This window comes from Microcaecilia unicolor, chromosome 7 (genome assembly GCF_901765095.1).
Source record: "Microcaecilia unicolor chromosome 7, aMicUni1.1, whole genome shotgun sequence".
Taxonomy (NCBI): Eukaryota; Metazoa; Chordata; class Amphibia; order Gymnophiona; family Siphonopidae; genus Microcaecilia; species Microcaecilia unicolor.
Window position 1 is genome coordinate 171,717,286 of NC_044037.1, and position 19,535 is coordinate 171,736,820.

At 47.1% G+C, this 19,535-nt stretch overlaps 1 protein-coding gene across 1 annotated transcript in view; it reads right to left on the reverse strand.

Annotated features, from left to right (window-relative positions):
- NBEAL1 (neurobeachin like 1) overlaps positions 1-19,535 on the reverse strand; it is a 502,828-nt gene that overhangs the window by 289,121 nt on the left and 194,172 nt on the right. Inside the window, 2 exon segments of the mRNA XM_030208867.1 lie at positions 1,917-2,050; positions 2,650-2,818. Coding sequence (XP_030064727.1) covers positions 1,917-2,050; positions 2,650-2,818 — 303 coding nt within the window.

Sequence of the window (19,535 nt, forward strand, 5' to 3'; positions counted from 1 at the left end):
AGCATTTTGTGAAGCAGCCTCTGTCCTGATGCAGTATGATTGTGAAACATGATTGTGTTAAGGGAGGATGCCTGTTTCTAAAGTTAAGTGCTCACTTTTTGTAATATTTTGGCTATTTATTAGGTGAAAGTTTTGTAAAAAAAACAATTAAAAAAAAAAGGGTGATAAACTGGACCGATGAAGACTGGAAGCTTTATGGAGACGTTTGAAGTTATTGAAATCTGATGGTCCATAAAAATAGTTTAATCCAGTTGTGCATACATCTCCAGTGATTACTATTGGGCCTAGGCTTGGTAGTCTAGGTCATAAAGGCTTTTAGGCACCTATGTTGTCTTTATAAAATAGGTGCCATTTTGGACTTCTCACAAAGGTGTCCTGTTATAAAAATCAATTACAGTATGGGAAAAAGCGTTGGTATCTCAAACCTTTAACAGAATTAAAAATCTTAGGATGCCTATATAAATCCCATGAAAGCTTGCATGTTTCCTTTTACTAGCTTATTTCAATGGTGAGCAGAGAGAACTGGAGTTTCAAAATTGGTGGAAGATCTCAACTAGACTGGTTTTCTGTTGGACAACTCCCACAGAAGAAGGAATTAGATCTCACTCAATAAGAGACTTGAGAATCATGCATTTTTCAGTCTCTTCTGGGTTATAAGAGAGCCTAAATAAATCTGCTTTGAACTACACCTCCCTGGTGACTGGTCATTGTGTCATCCTCTACTCCTGGCTTTCTTTGTGTGGATCTTCATAGAGGGTGTCTTCCTGCTTTTGCTGTGGACATTTCTTGAATCCACTGGGAACAAAGTCCATTGGGATATCTTATCTTATACTGAGATGTGCCAAGGGAGTTACACATGTGGCTGATACCAAAAAGACTAACAAGCTTAACATCTTCCAATATTGACATCTATTGACTCTCTCTTATTTCTTCTATGATTGATTCTAGTGCGGCAATCCTTTTTCGGGGAAGAAAGGCTTTTGAACACATCTCTAGCACAGCTCAAAAATTCCAATTGAGATGTCAGGATCAAGTGATATTTCAGGCAATGTTTTTACCTTTACACAAAGTTTGCCATGATTTACAAACATTTTCAATAAAACACACCCATACCTTCCCTACCCTTCTGTGACCCCAAATGTAACAGTAGCAATCCCCCTATCTGCTAACTTAACCCCATCCAACACCTCTCATAACTGTCATATCCCAAAGGCTATCAGCCATGCTATGGCTAACATGCGTGACTACCTGCTCACAGTAATTTTCTGCATTGGCCACCATGTGTTTTTTGCACTCCTTTTCATTGTCCCTTAGTTTCCTCAGGCTGTTACATTTCTCCTGAGGAAGAAATTTGGATAGACCTTTTACTTTGTTCATAATGTTTTGCACAAACTGGCTCATAAAGAGCTGGTAACAATGCAGAAAATCTTTGTTCTTCAGATGGTTCATGGTTTATGGAAGCATCTCTCCCGGGGGCACGGAGGTTCTTACCTGCCTGGCTTCTTCAAATACAATAGCAGTACAAATTGAAGCCATACCAAAAATGAAAGCACAATTTTAAAAAAAAAAAAAACTATCTTGGGCCTAATAGGGATAAAGGGTAAAATGAAAGTAGCCTAATGCAAAAGCCAGACTATAAACGTGATACTGTAGTTGAGCAAAACCGCAATCCTTGGGGGTCTGCAGAAGAAAGAGAACTAAGGTGGCCCCTATGCAATGAAACCAGTGTGTGAGGACTTGCTCAGGTATAATTCGCTACTCAAGAAAGCTCTGAAAGGATAGAGAGCTTTATTTACATATTTCTCTGCCCTGGGTTCCACTTTATGAAATCACCCACTTTTGAGTTCTATGCATCCTGCTTTTACTTGGAGAAATAAACATAACTGAATGAAGAATTCATTCAGGTTTCCACTCACCTTCTGCAACAAGGCCCCAAGGGTGGCAACTCCATGGGAGTGAATTATGTTTTCCTGGTTAATAGGATGCCTTTGAATGAAGTGTTTAACTAGCAAAATGAAAGTGGCTACAATATTCTTCTCCAGGCGAGCCTCTGCAATAAGAAAGCATATGCTCTGTCTTAAACCTTTTATAAAATGCAGCAAAGGATTAACTTCAACTGGTGACAAACTGCAAGCTGTAAAGAATGAACAAAGGCCTCTTTATTTCAGCCTTCACATTGACAAATTATATACAACCAAGCAGCACTTACTACAGAACATTTGGGACTTATATTAAAAGTATCCAAAAATGTAAATTACTCTTCCCAGAAGGATTTCACTCCAGTAGGGACAAACACTGAGCCTATGAAGAGAGCTCTTGTCTCTCCCTCGTTCTGTGAAGACTAGGTGTTTTCACTGGAAAAGACAGACATGTAAGTCCCAAACTTATTCAACTACTGTAGCAGAAATATTTTCTCACTTAAAGGGTGTTTTCCACAGCTTAACAGTAGGACACTGTACATGGAAAAGTAAAATGAAAACAAAAAACCCCCAACAATCTATGAATTACTGCTTTGTCTCTTTTGTATTGCATTTTACTTTTCACAGAACCATGATTCGATAAACTGCACTCTTATAACCTAATCTTCATTGCTTGTTTATGCACTTCACATACAAGTTAGATTTTTTTTTTTACCTTACATTTTCCTACCTGATGCCTTTGTGGAGGATACCAGCACCCAGTCTCCTTCTGCTGGGGTCAAAATTTCAGCAGCCCCAAGATCCTCTTCTAATCTATTGTGTACCTGTTCACTCTGACAGCTGATCTGCTCCAAGAGTGGGAATAGTACATTTAATCCACCTATGCAATTAATCATATCCTATTTAAAAAAAAACAAGACAAAAAACAACCCAATAAGTAGATTTATTATGTAAGCCTCTCAGGTATTATGATAATTTTATGTTCTCAGCTAATAAATTAAAAAAAAAAACATCTTAAAGAGAAATGCTATTGGAATATCTCAGAGGAGTGATTCTCAGCTAGTGTGTTAAGAGGCATAGCCAGACCTGGCATTTTGGGTGGCCCAGAGTTAACATGGATGGACACAAGGCATACAGTTGTGAGTAGTGCTCGATATCTCTCTATATAAAAAGGCACCATCAACGTTCTAAATGAAGCCTCCAGCTGGAAGTGTGAAGTGGTGTAGATATCCGGTTTCCCCACGAGTGTCTGCCCCACCCTTGCTTTCTCTGTAACACAGCTCCTGAGTCCTGACAAATATAAACAGTGAAGGAAAACACAGCAGGAATCCTGTATAATTACCAAACACTGCTCTCCGAAACTTGGAGCCCTCTCTCTGTAACACAGCACGAATCCTGACAAATACAAACAGTGAAAAACACAGCAGGAATCCTGTATAATTACCAAACACTGCTCTCCGAAACTGGGAGGGGGGAGGAAGGGGAGAGAGGGCAGAGGGGAGGGACAGCAGAGGGGAGGGGGGAGACTCTCACTCTCTCTCTGTCACACACATACTTGCACATTCACTCTCTCTCAAACGTGCACACTCTGATAAAAACCTTGCTAGCGCCCGTTTCATTTGCATCAGAAACAGGCCTTTTTTACTAGTACCAAATAATGCCTTAAGAGTGTACTTGATAACAGATTTCTAAGTAAATAATCTGCCCAACAGCTGTTTCTACATGAACAATAAACCATATACACACTTATGGCAGCTTTGGAAACACTGATTTTTAAATATAGTCGCAATATCCCACAACTTAAACTTTGCCATTATAATAGACTTGTGTCTGGTCAACATCTCAATACACATTACCTAACCCTGCAAAATTACCACCACAATGGCACATATCCTTCAACTTTGCTTTATAACAAATTTAAATGGCTTGCTAAGCTGTATTAATAAAATAAATACCTTTGAAGTCTTTTTCCATTCCTCTGGCTCTACTTCTTTCTCTCCCTTCTGATACTTCTTCTACCTCCACCCAGCTAAATTTCCTCTCCATTTCTTAGATCCCTTCCCTACCCAATCTCCAGCTCCTTATTCAGAGCTGTAAATAGGCATTTTAGTATATCTGTACCTCCTACCCAATCCCAATCACTGCTCCTTTCTCCCTCTGGATAATTTACAGGCAACACTAGGGCTCCTTGGCATTGCTGCACAGCTCCTCCGAGTATTGGGGGCTCACATGGTGGTGCGGTAGTGGAGGTCTGAGTTAGACCAATGCGTGTGGCCGTGGGGGCAGACGTCTGGTATCATAGTGAGTCAGAGGCTAGACTAGAGCCGCAATAGTGGTAGTGGAGCAGCGAAGTGACTTGCAGGCGATTGTGGGACACAGCAGAACAGTGTGGCACTGCCCAATGGAGGCCCCACCTGAGCAGAAGCAAACGAGGCAGGTAGGAGGGCTGGTGTTTGCTTTGCTGGAGTGCTGAAGCTGGTAAGGTAAAAAAAAAAAATCCCACAAGCTGCAAAGCTACCTGCTGCATGTGGCTGATCCACTGAGCTGTTCGCTAGTGCGCAAAGTAACTAGCGATTAAAAACATGTCCCTGTTTGGCCCATCAGACTGTCAACTGGGTGGGCCTAGGCCCACCTGTAGCTATGCTACGTATGTCATAAAGAACTGAGCGGTGTGTCACCAAAGGCAGCAAGCCCCTTCTCTCATTATCAACATGAGCCTGCAGGCTGGAAAGAGTGCAAGAAAGGGAGCCAAGTATCTGAAATCCAGTAACTGCTCCCTAATTCTGTTCCCACACATTCCCAGGATCACTGCTGCCACCAGACCAAGCTGAAAATGTTGTAGGTCTACTTCACCCCTTAACGCTCCCAGAAATCAGCACCACTGCATCCTGAACCTACCTTATGCTTCCACCATAATCACTGCTGCGATCAGCCTGGCCTGGAAATGCTGCATCCCAATCCCTGCCTTATGGTCATCACCACAGGGTTCTGCTCTATAGCTGTGATCACTACCTCCAAGTCTTGCCTAGAAATATGGGTTCTTCTGACTCTCCCCCTGTGGCCATGATTATTGCCATTGCTAGCTGCAGAGAAGGAAGAGACGGCCTGAGGGAATATCCCCCCTCCCACCCCAGGACTCTCATTCTGCCAATCCTGATCACTGGGTAGAGAGGGCACGTTTTAACAAGGGAACCAACAGCAGGAAGTACGTTTGAAAGGGGAAAGGGAACGAGCACACACATAAGGATAGGGGTTAAAACCAAGAGGGCATGAGAGAGAAGGTACAAAATCCAATGCAGTGGTCTTGCTACAGGAGGAGAACACTAGAGGCCAATGATTCCCCTTCAGAAAAATGGCCTTCTGGATTGAGATTAGTGGGAACTCATGGATCAGGAGGGCCCTCAGAGAACTGGGCTAGAGTGTATAGACTTTATAGTTGAATAAGGACTTGAGGATGGCAGAAATGGGCACTGACAAACTGAACAAGGATTCACGGATAAGGCGGCAGTGAGGGCAAGGCAGCTGTATTAGATGGGCAGGGGTATTTAAGACAAGGCAAAGAAAAGTGGTCTGGATGAGGTAGAGAGATGATATGAAACTAAGGATGTGGAGTCAATGAGGAAGGGGTGAAAAAAAGGAAAAGGTAACAGGTTTGTGAAGGGATGATAGAAGATGGAAACTAGAGGAGAAGGGAAAGAGGTGAAAACAGATACAGGAAATTAAGTAGGGGACTAGAGAAGAATAAAGGGCCGGAAAGAGACTGATAACATCCCAGTTAGAAAAATAAACTGCCCACAACAGTTGGGGGGAGGGGGTGGAGAGAAGAAAAGGATTTTATTTTTTTAGTTTCTAGTGATTGGAAAAATATCAGTTTTGGCAATGTGTATCGCTTGCATCTTTGTATTTTCCTTAGTACAGGATGAAAAGTATTTATTTCTCCTGTGTTGTTAATCCAGAGTAGTCAGTCTCTGAGCAGTACATTTCTAATATCTGGGCTTCATTTTGTAACTGGTGAGGGTTGGTCTGTGTTCTCTGTGTGAGGGATCCTGCTGGCATATAGCTTGTGTGTGAAATCTATAGTAGTCTGATTTGTTTGGCTTTTCCAGTAAGTAGTGTATTGGTGTTTTGTATTTGCAGTGCTTCCTTTTTAAAAGTATAGTTCTTGAAGTTTGTATCCTCAAAGTTAGTGCTGTTATGGTATGGATTTTGAGTTATTTCACAAAGTGTGTGGCAGTGGAGGGATTATATGCTGCTGTTACTGTGTTACCAGGATTTGAATATTTTTGGGGGGCACTCTGTAAAGGGAAACACCTTAGATCTACTATGTATAGATTCCAGAACAGGTTAAAACATTCTTGATGCTGATAGTAAGTTTAGGGCCCCGTTTACTAAGCCGCGCTAGAGGCGCGTTAGTGCTTTTAGCGCGCGCTGTGTAGGCACCCACAATACTCCTATGGGTGCCTACACAGCATGTGATAGTGTTTTTAGCGCATGCACAAAATTAACGCACCTTGAATGTGTTCACCCTTCAACCACATATTGAAAAACTATATGTGTAGCTTATCAGCCCAAATTAATTTTGTGAGAAAAAAAATAGCTTTATTCAAATAACGGTTTATAAACAAATGTAAATTCTGTGAAAAATAGTTTATATGTGCCTTGTATCACTTTCAAGTATAATAAAATATCTGGGCTCTTTTATCCAGCTGTAGATTACAGTGTTCAGTGTGTCATGCACATAAATATGGTGGTCTGTCAGGTGTGTCAATAACAGAAGAAAGGTTGAAACCCATGGGTATAAACACAAGTTTGGTTGACTCAAAAGAATTATTATAGTATTACAAAACCTTTCTAGGATACAGGTTCATATCTAGTTCAGGTCAGTAGGAACTTAGAAGGGCACCCTATGGTGAAATGAGATGGTGGTCTTAGTCTAGATCCAGGGGCCCATAGCAGAAGCAATCACATAAGTACATAAGTAATGCCACACTGGGAAAAGACCAAGGGTCCATCAAGCCTAGCATCCTGTCCACGACAGCAGCCAATCCAGGCCAAGGGCACCTGGCAAGCTTCCCAAACGTACAAACATTCTATACATGTTATTCCTGGAAAGCGAATGCTACATACCTGTAGAAGGTATTCTCCGAGGACAGCAGGCTGATTGTTCTCACTGATGGGTGACGTCCACGGCAGCCCCTCCAATCGGAATCTTCACTAGCAAAGTCCTTTGCTAGCCCTCGCGCGGCCGTCTTCCCGCCCGAAACCGGCTCGAGCCGGCCAGTCTCATATGTAGCAAGACAAAGACAAAGGAAGACACAACTCCAAAGGGGAGGCGGGCGGGTTTGTGAGAACAATCAGCCTGCTGTCCTCGGAGAATACCTTCTACAGGTATGTAGCATTCGCTTTCTCCGAGGACAAGCAGGCTGCTTGTTCTCACTGATGGGGTATCCCTAGCCCCCAGGCTCACTCAAAACAACAACCATGGTCAATTGGGCCTCGCAACGGCGAGGACATAACTGAGATTGACCTAAAAAATTTACCAACTAACTGAGAGTGCAGCCTGGAACAGAACAAACAGGGCCCTCGGGGGGTGGAGTTGGATCCTAAAGCCCAAACAGGTTCTGAAGAACTGACTGCCCGAACCGACTGTCGCGTCGGGTATCCTGCTGCAGGCAGTAATGAGATGTGAATGTGTGGACAGATGACCACGTCGCAGCTTTGCAAATTTCTTCAATAGAGGCTGACTTCAAGTGGGCTACCGACGCTGCCATGGCTCTAACATTATGAGCCGTGACATGACCCTCAAGAGCCAGCCTCGCCTGGGCGTAAGTGAAGGAAATGCAATCTGCTAGCCAATTGGATATGGTGCGTTTCCCCACAGCCACTCCCCTCCTATTGGGATCAAAAGAAACAAACAATTGGGTGGACTGTCTGTTGGGCTGTGTCCGCTCCAGATAGAAGGCCAATGCTCTCTTGCAGTCCAATGTGTGCAGCTGACGTTCAGCAGGGCAGGAATGAGGACGGGGAAAGAATGTTGGCAAGACAATTGACTGGTTCAGATGGAACTCCGACACAACCTTTGGCAAGAACTTAGGGTGAGTGCGGAGGACTACTCTGTTGTGATGAAATTTGGTGTAAGGGGCCTGGGCTACCAGGGCCTGAAGCTCACTGACTCTACGAGCTGAAGTAACTGCCACCAAGAAAATGACCTTCCAGGTCAAGTACTTCAGATGGCAGGAATTCAGTGGCTCAAAAGGAGGTTTCATCAGCTGGGTGAGAACGACATTGAGATCCCATGACACTGTAGGAGGCTTGACAGGGGGCTTTGACAAAAGCAAACCTCTCATGAAGCGAACAACTAAAGGCTGTCCTGAGATCGGCTTACCTTCCACATGGTAATGGTATGCACTGATTGCACTAAGGTGAACCCTTACAGAGTTGGTCTTGAGGCCAGACTCAGACAAGTGCAGAAGGTATTCAAGCAGGGTCTGTGTAGGACAAGAGCGAGGATCTAGGGCCTTGCTGTCACACCAGACGGCAAACCTCCTCCATAGAAAGAAGTAACTCCTCTTAGTGGAATCTTTCCTGGAAGCAAGCAAGATGCGGGAGACACCCTCTGACAGACCCAAGGAGGCAAAGTCTACGCTCTCAACATCCAGGCCGTGAGAGCCAGGGACCGGAGGCTGGGATGCAGAAGAGCCCCTTCGTCCTGCGTGATGAGGGTCGGAAAACACTCCAATCTCCACGGTTCTTCGGAGGATAACTCCAGAAGAAGAGGGGAACCAGATCTGACGCGGCCAAAAAGGAGCAATCAGAATCATGGTGCCTCGGTCTTGCTTGAGTTTCAGCAAAGTCTTCCCCACCAGAGGAATGGGAGGATAAGCATACAGCAGACCCTCCCCCCAATTCAGGAGGAAGGCATCCGATGCCAGTCTGCCGTGGGTCTGAAGCCTGGAACAGAACTGAGGGACTTTGTGGTTGGCTCGAGATGCAAAGAGATCCACCAAGGGGGAACCCCACGCTTGGAAGATCTGGCGCACCACTCGGGAGTTGAGCGACCACTCGTGAGGTTGCATAATCCTGCTCAATCTGTCGGCCAGACTGTTGTTTACGCCTGCCAGATATGTGGCTTGGAGCACCATGCCGTGACGGCGAGCCCAGAGCCACATGCTGACGGCTTCCTGACACAGGGGGCGAGATCCGGTGCCCCCCTGCTTGTTGACGTAGTACATGGCAACCTGGTTGTCTGTCTGAATTTGGATAATTTGGTGGGACAGCCGATCTCTGAAAGCCTTCAGAGCGTTCCAGATCGCTCGCAACTCCAGAAGATTGATCTGTAGATCGCGTTCCTGGAGGGACCAGCTTCCTTGGGTGTGAAGCCCATCGACATGAGCTCCCCACCCCAGGAGAGACGCATCCGTGGTCAGCACTTTTTGTGGCTGAGGAATTTGGAAAGGACGTCCCAGAGTCAAATTGGACCAAATCGTCCACCAATACAGGGATTTGAGAAAACTCGTGGACAGGTGGATCACGTCCTCTAGATCCCCAGCAGCCTGAAACCACTGGGAAGCTAGGGTCCATTGAGCAGATCTCATGTGAAGGCGGGCCATGGGAGTCACATGAACTGTGGAGGCCATGTGGCCCAGCAATCTCAACATCTGCCGAGCTGTGATCTGCTGCGACGCTCGTACCCGCGAGACGAGGGACAACAAGTTGCTGGCCCTCGCCTCTGGGAGGTAGGCGCGAGCCGTCTGAGAATCCAGCAGAGCTCCTATGAACTCGAGTTTCTGCACTGGAGGAGATGGGACTTGGGTAATTTATCACAAACCCCAGTAGCTCCAGGAGGCGAATAGTCATCTGCATGAACTGCAGGGCTCCTGCCTCGGATGTGTTCTTCACCAGCCAATCGTCGAGATATGGGAACACGTGCTCCCCCAGCCTGCGAAGTGCCGCTGCTACTACAGCCAAGCACTTTGTGAACACCCTGGGCGCAGAGGTGAGTCCAAAGGGTAGCACACAGTACTGGAAGTGACGTGTGCCCAGCTGAAATCGCAGATACTGTCTGTGAGCTGGCAGTATCGGGATGTGTGTATAGGCATCCTTCAAGTCCAGAGAGCATAGCCAATCGTTTTCCTGAATCATGGGAAGGAGGGTGCCCAGGGAAAGCATCCTGAACTTTTCTTTTACGAGATATTTGTTCAGGGCCCTTAGGTCTAGGATGGGACGCATCCCCCCTGTTTTTTTTTCCACAAGGAAGTACCTGGAATAGAATCCCAGCCCCTCTTGCCCGGATGGCACGGGCTCGACCGCATTGGCGCTGAGAAGGGCGGAGAGTTCCTCTGCAAGTACCTGCTTGTGCTGGAAGCTGTAAGACTGAGCTCCCGGTGGACAATTTGGAGGTTTGGAGGCCAAATTGAGGGTGTATCCTTGCCGGACTATTTGCAGAACCCACTGATCGGAGGTTATGAGAGGCCACCTTTGGTGAAAAGCTTTCAACCTCCCCCCGACCGGCAGGTCGCCCGGCACTGACACTTGGATGTCGGCTATGCTCTGCTGGAGCCAGTCAAAAGCCCGTCCCTTGCTTTTGCTGGGGAGCCGAGGGGCCTTGCTGAGTCGCACGCTGCTGACGAGAGCGAGCGCGCTGGGGCTTAGCCTGGGCCACAGGCTGTCGAGAAGGAGGATTGTACCTACGCTTGCCAGAAGAGTAGGGACCAGTCTTCCTTCCCCCGAAAAATCTTCTACCTGTAGAGGTAGATGCTGAAGGCTGCCGGCGGGAGAACTTGTCGAATGCGGTATCCCGCTGGTGGAGATGCTCTACCACCTGCTCGACCTTCTCTCCAAAAATATTGTCCGCACGGCAAGGCGAGTCCGCAATCCGCTGCTGGAGTCTATTCTCCAGGTTGGAGGCACGCAGCCATGAGAGCCTGCGCATCACCACACCTTGAGCAGCGGCCCTGGACGCAACATCAAAGGTGTCATACACCCCTCTGGCCAGGAATTTTCTGCACGCCTTCAGCTGCCTGACCACCTCCTGAAAAGGCTTGGCTTGCTCAGGGGGGAGTGCATGAACCAAGCCCGCCAACTGCCGCACATTGTTCCGCATGTGTATGCTCGTGTAGAGCTGGTAAGACTGGATTTTGGCCACGAGCATAGAAGAATGGTAGGCCTTCCTCCCAAAGGAGTCTAAGGTTCTAGAGTCTTTGCCCGGGGGCGCCGAAGCATGCTCCCTAGAACTCTTAGCCTTCTTTAGGGCCAAATCCACAACTCCAGAGTCATGAGGCAACTGGGTGCGCATCAGCTCTGGGTCCCCATGGATCCGGTACTGGGACTCGATCTTCTTGGGAATGTGGGGATTACTTAGTGGCTTGGTCCAGTTCGCAAGCAATGTCTTTTTTAGGACATGGTGCAAGGGAACAGTGGACGCTTCCTTAGGTGGAGAAGGATAGTCCAGGAGCTCAAACATTTCAGCCCTGGGCTCGTCCTCCACAACCACCGGGAAGGGGATGGCCGTAGACATCTCCCGGACAAAGGAAGCGAAAGACAAACTCTCAGGAGGAGAAAGCTGTCTTTCAGGGGAGGGAGTGGGATCAGAAGGAAGACCCTCAGACTCCTCGTCAGAGAAATATCTGGGGTCTTCCTCTTCCTCCCACGAGGCCTCACCTTCGGTGTCAGACACAAGTTCACGAACCTGTGTCTGCAACCTCGCCCGGCTCGACTCCGTGGAGCCACGTCCACGATGGGGGCATCGAGAGGTAGACTCCCTCGCCCGCATCGGCGAAGCTCCCTCCGCCGACGTAGTCGGGGAGCCCTCCTGGGAGGTGGCCGCAGTCGGCACCGCACGCGGTACCGACGTCGGGGACCTCACCCCGGGCGATGGGCCAGCCGGCGCCACGCTCGACGGTACCGGAGGCGCAAGCACCGCCGGTACCGGAGGGGTAGGGCGCAACAGCTCTCCCAGAATCTCTGGGAGAACGGCCCGGAGGCTCTCGTTCAGAGCGGCTGCAGAGAAAGGCAGAGAGGTCGATGCAGGCGTCGACGTCAGAACCTGTTCTGGGCGTGGAGGCTGTTCCGGGCTGTCCAGAGTGGAGCGCATCGACACCTTCTGAACAGAGGGTGAGCGGTCCTCTCGGTGCCGATGCCTGCTGGGTGCCGACTCCCTCGGCGACCCAGAGCTCTCGGTGCCGACGCGGGGAGGAGACCGGTGTCGATGCTTCTTCGACTTCTTCCGAAGCATGTCACCGGAGCTCCCCGGCACCGATGAGGAGGACGTAGAATCCAGCCGTCGCTTCCTCGGGGCCGAGGCCGAAGGAGGTCGATCTCGGGGGGGCTGTACCGCAGGAGCCCTCAGGGTAGGGGGAGACCCACCCGAAGGCTCACCGCCACCAGCAGGGGAATGGACAGCCCTCACCTGCACTCCAGACGATGCACCACCGTCCGACGACATCAGCAGACGAGGTCCCGGTACCACCGACGTCGATGCAGTCGCCCGATGCCTCAGCGCCGATGCAGAGACTCGATGCCTCGATGCACCCGATACACTAGCAGCCGAGGAAGAAGGTCTGGACGCTGACGACGTCGATGCACTCGATGCCCCCGGTGCCGATGCCGACGAAGAGCCCGAGAACAATCTCGCTACCTGAGTCCGCCTTTGTAACAGGGAACACAGACTACAGTTCTGAGGACGGTGCTCGGCCCCCAGACACTGAAGACACGACGAGTGCCTATCAGTGAGCGAGATTACCCGGGCGCACTGGGTGCACTTCTTGAAGCCGCTGGAAGGCTTCGATGTCATGGGCGGAAAAATCACGCCGGCGAAATCAAAATCCGAAATGACGAAAGTGAGCACCAAAACTTTGAGGGAGAAAAATCTCGACCGAGGCCGAAAAGAGGCCTACCCCGACGACGAAAGAAAACTTACCGGGGCAAAATCTGAAAAAATACGGGAAGGGGCAAACAAAACCCGAGAGGGCTTCCGGAGCACTTCCCAAACAGTTTTTGAGGATTTTCCGAAGAAAAAACACGTCGAAAAAAGGACGCGCGAGGTCGACTTTCCGGGGCTCGACACGGCGAAAACACGACCGTACCGAGTGCGGACGAAAGAAGACTGGCCGGCTCAAGCCGGTTTCGGGCGGGAAGACGGCCGCGCATGCGCGGGCGCGCGAGGGCTAGCAAAGGACTTTGCTAGTGAAGATTCCGATTGGAGGGGCTGCCGTGGACGTCACCCATCAGTGAGAACAAGCAGCCTGCTTGTCCTCGGAGAATTGATTTTTCCCAAGTCCATTTAGTACTTGTCCTTTAGGAAACAGTCTAACCCCCTTTTAAACTCTGCCAAGCTAACCGCCTTCACCACGTTCTCCGGCAACAAATTCCAGAGTTTAATTATGCATTGGGTGAAGAAGAATTTTCTCCGATTTGTTTTAAATTTACTACACTGTAGTTTCATCGCATGCCCCCTAGTCCTAGTATTTTTGGAAAGTGTGAACAGACGCTTCACACCCACCTGTTCCACTCCACTCATTATTTTATACACCTCTATCATGTCTCCCCTCAGCCGTCTCTTCTCCAAGCTGAAAAGCCCTAGCCTCCTTAGTCTTTCTTCATAGGGAAGTCGTCCCATCCCTACTATCATTTTAGTTGCCCTTCGCTGCACCTTTTCCAATTACACTATATCTTTCTTGAGATGCGAGAATTGAACACAACACTCAAGGTGCGGTCGCACCATGGAGCGATACAACGGCATTATAACATCCACACACCTGTTTTCCATACCTTTCCTAATAATACCCAACATTCTATTCGCTTTCCGAGCCGCAGCAGCACATTGAGCAGAAGGTTTCAATGTATTATCGACGACGACCCCCAGATCCCTTTCTTGGTCCGTAACTCCTAACGTGGAACCTTGCATGACGTAGCTATAATTTGGGTTCTTTTTTCCCACATGCATCACCTTGCACTTGCTCATATTAAACGTCATCTGCCATCTAGCCACCCAGTCTCCCAATCTCGCAAGGTCCTTCTGTAATTCTTCACAATCCTGTCGCGAGTTAACGACTTTGAATCACTTTGTGTCATCAGCAAATTTAATTACCTCGCTAGTTACTCCCATCTCTAAATCATTTATAAATATATTAAAAAGCAGCGGTCCTAGCACAGACCCCTGAGGAACCCCACTAACTACCCTTCTCCATTGTGAATACTGCCCATTTAACCCCACTCTCTGTTTCCTATCCTTCAACTAGTTTTTAATCCACAATAGGACTTTTCCTCCTATCCCATGACCCTCCAATTTCCTCTGTAGCCTTTCATGAGGAACCTTGTCAAACGTCTTTTGAAAATCCAGATATACAATATCAACCGGCTCCCCTTTGTCCACATGTTTGTTTACTCGTTCAAAGAATTGAAGTAAATTGGTTAGGCAAGATTTCCCCACACAAAAGTCGTGCTGACTCGGTCTCAGCAATCCATGTCCTCGGATGTGCTCTGTAATTTTGTTTTTAATAATAGCCTCTACCATTTTCTCCGACACCGACGTCAGACTCACCGGTCCAGGATCTCCCCTGGAACCTTTTTTAAAAATGGGCGTTACATTGGCCACCCTCCAATCTTCCGGTACCACGCTCAATTTTAAGGATGAATTGCATATCACTAGCAGTAGCTCCGCCAGCTCATTTTTCAGTTCTATCAGTACTCTAGGATGAATACCATCTGGTCCAGGAGATTTGCTACTCATCATTTTGCCGAACTGCCCCATTACGTCCTCCAGGTTTACCATGAAGTCAGTAAGTTTCTCCAACTCGTCCGCTTGAAATATCATTTCCGACACCGGTATCCCACCCAAATCTTCCTCGGTGAAGACCGAAGCAAAGAATTCGTTCAATCTCTCCGCTACGTCTTTGTCTTCCTTAATCGCCCCTTTTACCCCTCGGTCATCCAGCGGCCCAACCGATTCTTTTGCCGGCTTCCTGCTTTTAATACACCAAAAACATTTTTTACTATGTTTTTTTGCCTCTAATGCTATCTTTTTTTCGTAATCTCTCTTGGCCTTCTTTATCTGCGCCTTGCATTTGCTTTGACAGTACTTATGCTGCTTCGTGTTATTTTCAGACGGTTCCTTCTTCCATTTTCTGAAGGCGTTTCTTTTAGCACTAATAGCTTCCTTCACCTCACTTTTCAACCAGGTCGGCTGTCTTTTGGAGTTCCGTCTTTCTTTTCTAATTAGTGGAATATGTTTGGCCTGTTGTACAGTTTTTACCCTCTCAGTTGTCCCCCTAAGTTTTTTTTCCACCGTTCTTCTCATTTTATCATAGTCTCCTTTTTTAAAGTTAAACGCTAACGTATTTGACTTCCTGTGTATAGTTAATTCATGGTCCATATTAAAACTTATCATATTATGATCACCGTTATCAAGCGGCCCCAGTACCATAACGTCCCTCAAGTAAGTTGAGGACATGGCCTTTTAAATGGGTAGACATTAGGGGTAGTTTTTGGAAATCCCAGAGTTGGAAGAAATCTGTGATGTCTTTGGTGTGGGCATTATCTCTTTTTCTTAAGTGGAGGTTATCATCTCCAATTAGCAAGACATTTTTACAGGTTATGCATTGGACTGAGACAAAATCTTTAAATTCAGTTTGGGCATCTGTCCAGTTGCCTGGTGGTCTGTAAAAGAGGATGCAGCAAAGCTGGCCTTGCAGGGATGTGTCATGGAGTTTGATATCAGTTATTTCTAGTTGGGGGATATTGACTTAGATATTGCTTCAACTTGAAAAAAGGACTTGTATATCAACGTTATTCCCCCTCCTTTCTTCTTTTCTCTGGTCCAGTGCATGATCTTGCATCCTGGTGGACACAGATCATTGATAATTGGGTCTTCTTTAGAATGGAGCCAGGTTTTAGTGTTAAATGTCAGTCCTAGGTGATAGTCTTTGATCCAGTGTTTTATAATCTCTGCTTTGTTAATCACTGATCTCGCACTGGTATATCCGATGGGAATGGGTTGGTATGTGTTCGCATCACTGGTTGAGTGTGATCTTTTTCAGTTGATGTTGAAGTATTCTTTTGGAGGTACAGTGTTTGTTTCGGGATTGAGGTTTTAATTGAGTTGTGTATCAGAGGTGGGGCCTATGTGTGGTCGATCGTATCCGTGATGGTTGGCTTCTATTGTTAGCGAATGGTAATGTCTTGTAGTGATAAGGGATTACTGGAATTTTGTATTCATTCGTGTAGGTTAATGTGGTTGTGCTAAATATTGATATTAAAATTATGAAAGCCATATAAAAATTCCTCTATGCAGCTGCAAATGGAAAAGATGATTAATAGTAGTAGGGCACACAAAAACAATTATTTCTATAGTGCTACTAGATATATGTGGCATTGTACACAAACACATAAGAGACAGTCCCTGCTCAACAGATGGGGCCTGACTGGATATATCCGAGGGTACTCAAGAAACTCAGAGAAGTTCTGGCAGCTCTGCATGAATATAATAGTACTAGGGTGTCCCTTTAACCAGCCCCTCCAAATGACACAGATATTACCTTGATTTGTTTTACAGTATCCTCCCCTCCCCATCCCTATAACCAGCCCCTCCAGATGACACGGATATTACCTTGATTATTTTTTGTACAGTATCCTCCCCTCCCCTCCTACCCACCCACCTATTCCAGACCTCCTCCTCATTCCCCTGCCGCAGGGTGCCCTCCCAGCATGGACCTGAAACCACCCTGGTGGCCTAGTGGAGTCTTCAGAGCAGAAAAGATTCCAAGTCTTTCCTGCCTAGTGCTGGCTTTGACCCTCTTGCTGATACATCTTCTTTAAAATGGCTGCTGAGACTTTCAGTGGAAGTCTCGTGAGGCCGCCGCTGGAAGTCTCGGGAGCCATTTTTAAAGAGCAATGCTGCAATAAGGGGGGTCAGCGCCGGGGATCTTTCCTGCCCTGAAGACTGCACTAGACCACCAGGGTGGTTCGGGTATGTGCCGGGAGGGCACCCTGCGGCTCAGAGGAGGGGAGGCAAGGAGTCAGGTTGCAGCAATGGCAGGGAGCGGGAGGGAGCGCCACAGGGCCCCTGGAGGCTTGGGGCCTTGTGCAACCACTCCTATTGCCCCTGCCTAAGAGAGGCCCTGCATATCAGAACCATTCCTATTTGTTTTTGGACCCTGCATATTTAGAAAATTTTCTTTCTACTAAAAATTCTTCAGATTTATAATGCTTTTTGTGGTTATTAAGTAAGTTTAGTTTAGGGACAAAATTTATTCTGTGCCCGTTATAAATTCTTGGATTATTTCATTTTTCTTTTTGGATCTTCTGTAGTGGGATTTTTCCCTGTATTTTGCTCCTTGATGTGGGCTAGACCATATATTTTGTTTAGAAATTTTCTTTGTTATTACATTTCTATTATGCTTCTTTGTAATAGTTGTTTAAATCTTAACAAAAAAAAATAAAAAGGAAACTGCCATGATTTACAACATACAGAGATGTAAAACCTATGGAATATAAAGTTAAAGATCCACTTCAGACATTTCCCAAGTGAAGGGAACTATAGGCATAATAACAATCTTTAGACATCTCATTACAGATTTTTGATTTTGATGAAATTTTCATTCATGAATCTTTGGTTCTTGTGTCAATCGAAATTTACTATTTCCAATAATCTGAGAGTCACAGGCACACCTCTTTAATAAATTAGTTTCCTTAATATTCTTGTACAGCTGAAATACGTTACATCCAGTATTATCTATAATATCTAGAAGCCAACCAAATTTCTGTTTCGATGCCCAAACTGGCCCAAAACCCCTTTTCTGCCCAATTTCAGTCAAAAGACTATGGCCATGGTTTCAGTTTAGACTAAAGCTGACAGTGTGTTTCCAGTGGAAGCCGAAAATTTGTGCTTTGTCCTGTTTTGTCTCCCTCCCCCCCCCCCCCCCCCCACCCACCTGTAGCCCAGTCGCTCCTGCCCTTGCTGGTTATGCTCTCAAAATGGCTGCCATGACCTCTAGTGACAATCTCGCGAGACTGCCCCAAGAGGTTATAGCAGCTATTTTGAAAATAGAGCTGACATGGGCAAGAACAATTGGGAATCACTCCTATCCTGACTATATCACTAGAGTGCATGGGATTGTAGGTAGTCTTGGAGGGGGGGGGGGGGGCTACTCTTTGCATTCTTTTTCTTTCTGTAATGCAATTACAAGTAATGCAGTTATGATCTTGCATAGTAGTTTATATGGCAAATAAAGTGCTCCAAATAAATGCTTTTGATACGAAAGTTTACCAGGAATTTCAGGGTTTTTTTTTTACAAAGACGCACAACGGTTTTAGCATGTGCTAAACGCTAGAGATGCCCATAGGAATATATGGGAGTCTCTAACATTTAGAGCATTATTATTTTTAGTGCGACCTAAAAACGCTAGTGTACCTTTGTAAAAGACCTTACCCCAGTCTATAAATTTGGGATGATAAACTCCTTAGGAATTAGCCTCTCTGTGGAAATACATCATCAGTTGTCACTCCAAATATGGTGCAAAGACAGCAATTGTAAAAGCACTGAGACTTTTAGTTTCAGTTTTCATTAGCTGAGGTCTATGTGTGCACAGGCTATTTTGCTTGGAGGTAAAATACAGTTTTTCATTATTAAACTACTAGGAAAAAAGGCCTGTTTCGGACTCAAATGAAATGGGCGCTAGCAAGGTTTTCCTTGGAGCGTGTGTGTTTTACAGAGTGTGTGTGTGATAGAGAGAGTGAATGTGTGAGTGTGTGTGACAGAGAGAGGGAAACTGTGTGCGAGAGAGTGTGTGTGTATGAGAATGAGAGTGTGTGCCAGGGGCCCCCTCCCTCCCTCCCAGTTTCAGAGTCCGCCCGCCCCCCCTCTCCAAGTTCCAGGGTCCGCGCCCCCTTCCAAGTTCCAGGGTCCGCCCTCCCTCCCACCCAGTTCCAGGGTTGTTGCCCCCCCTCTCCCCCTCCCTCCCACCCAGTTTCTGGGTCCGCCTGGCCCCCCTCCAAGTTCCTGGGTCCGCCCTCCCTCCCACCCAGTTCCAGGGTCATTGCCCCCCTCTCTCCCCCTCCCTCCCAGTTTCAGGGTCACCCCCTCCCCCTCCTCCTCCAGTTTCAGGGTCCGCCTGGCCCCCTTTCTAGTTCTATGGTCGTTGCTCCCCCTCTCTCCCTCCCTCCCAGTTCCAGGGTAGTTGCACCCCCTCTTTCCCGCCCCCCCTCCAGCCACCCTGCGATGTTTAGTTGAAAAATAATGGAGCTGTGTATTTTAACCAAACGCACCTGCTATGTTGTGAAGCTGACTCCGTGGCTTCATTGAAGTGAAGAGTTGGTAAGGATCATCGGATTCGTCAGTCTGTTACCATGTCTGTTGGCCCCGCCCTCGCACCTCTGATAGGTCTGTCGCCCGACGTCAAAACGTGATGACGTCATGGACGTCAAAACGTGATGATGTTGAGGGCAGCGGACCTATCAGAGGCGTGAGGCTGGGGCCGAGAGAGATGGTTACAGATTCACGAATCAGACGAACCTTACGAACCCTTCATCAGTGAAGCCACGGAGTCAGCTTCAGAACGTTGGAGGTGCTTTTTATTATAGTAGAGACTATACATATTCTGGCTTTGATACTATTCAGGT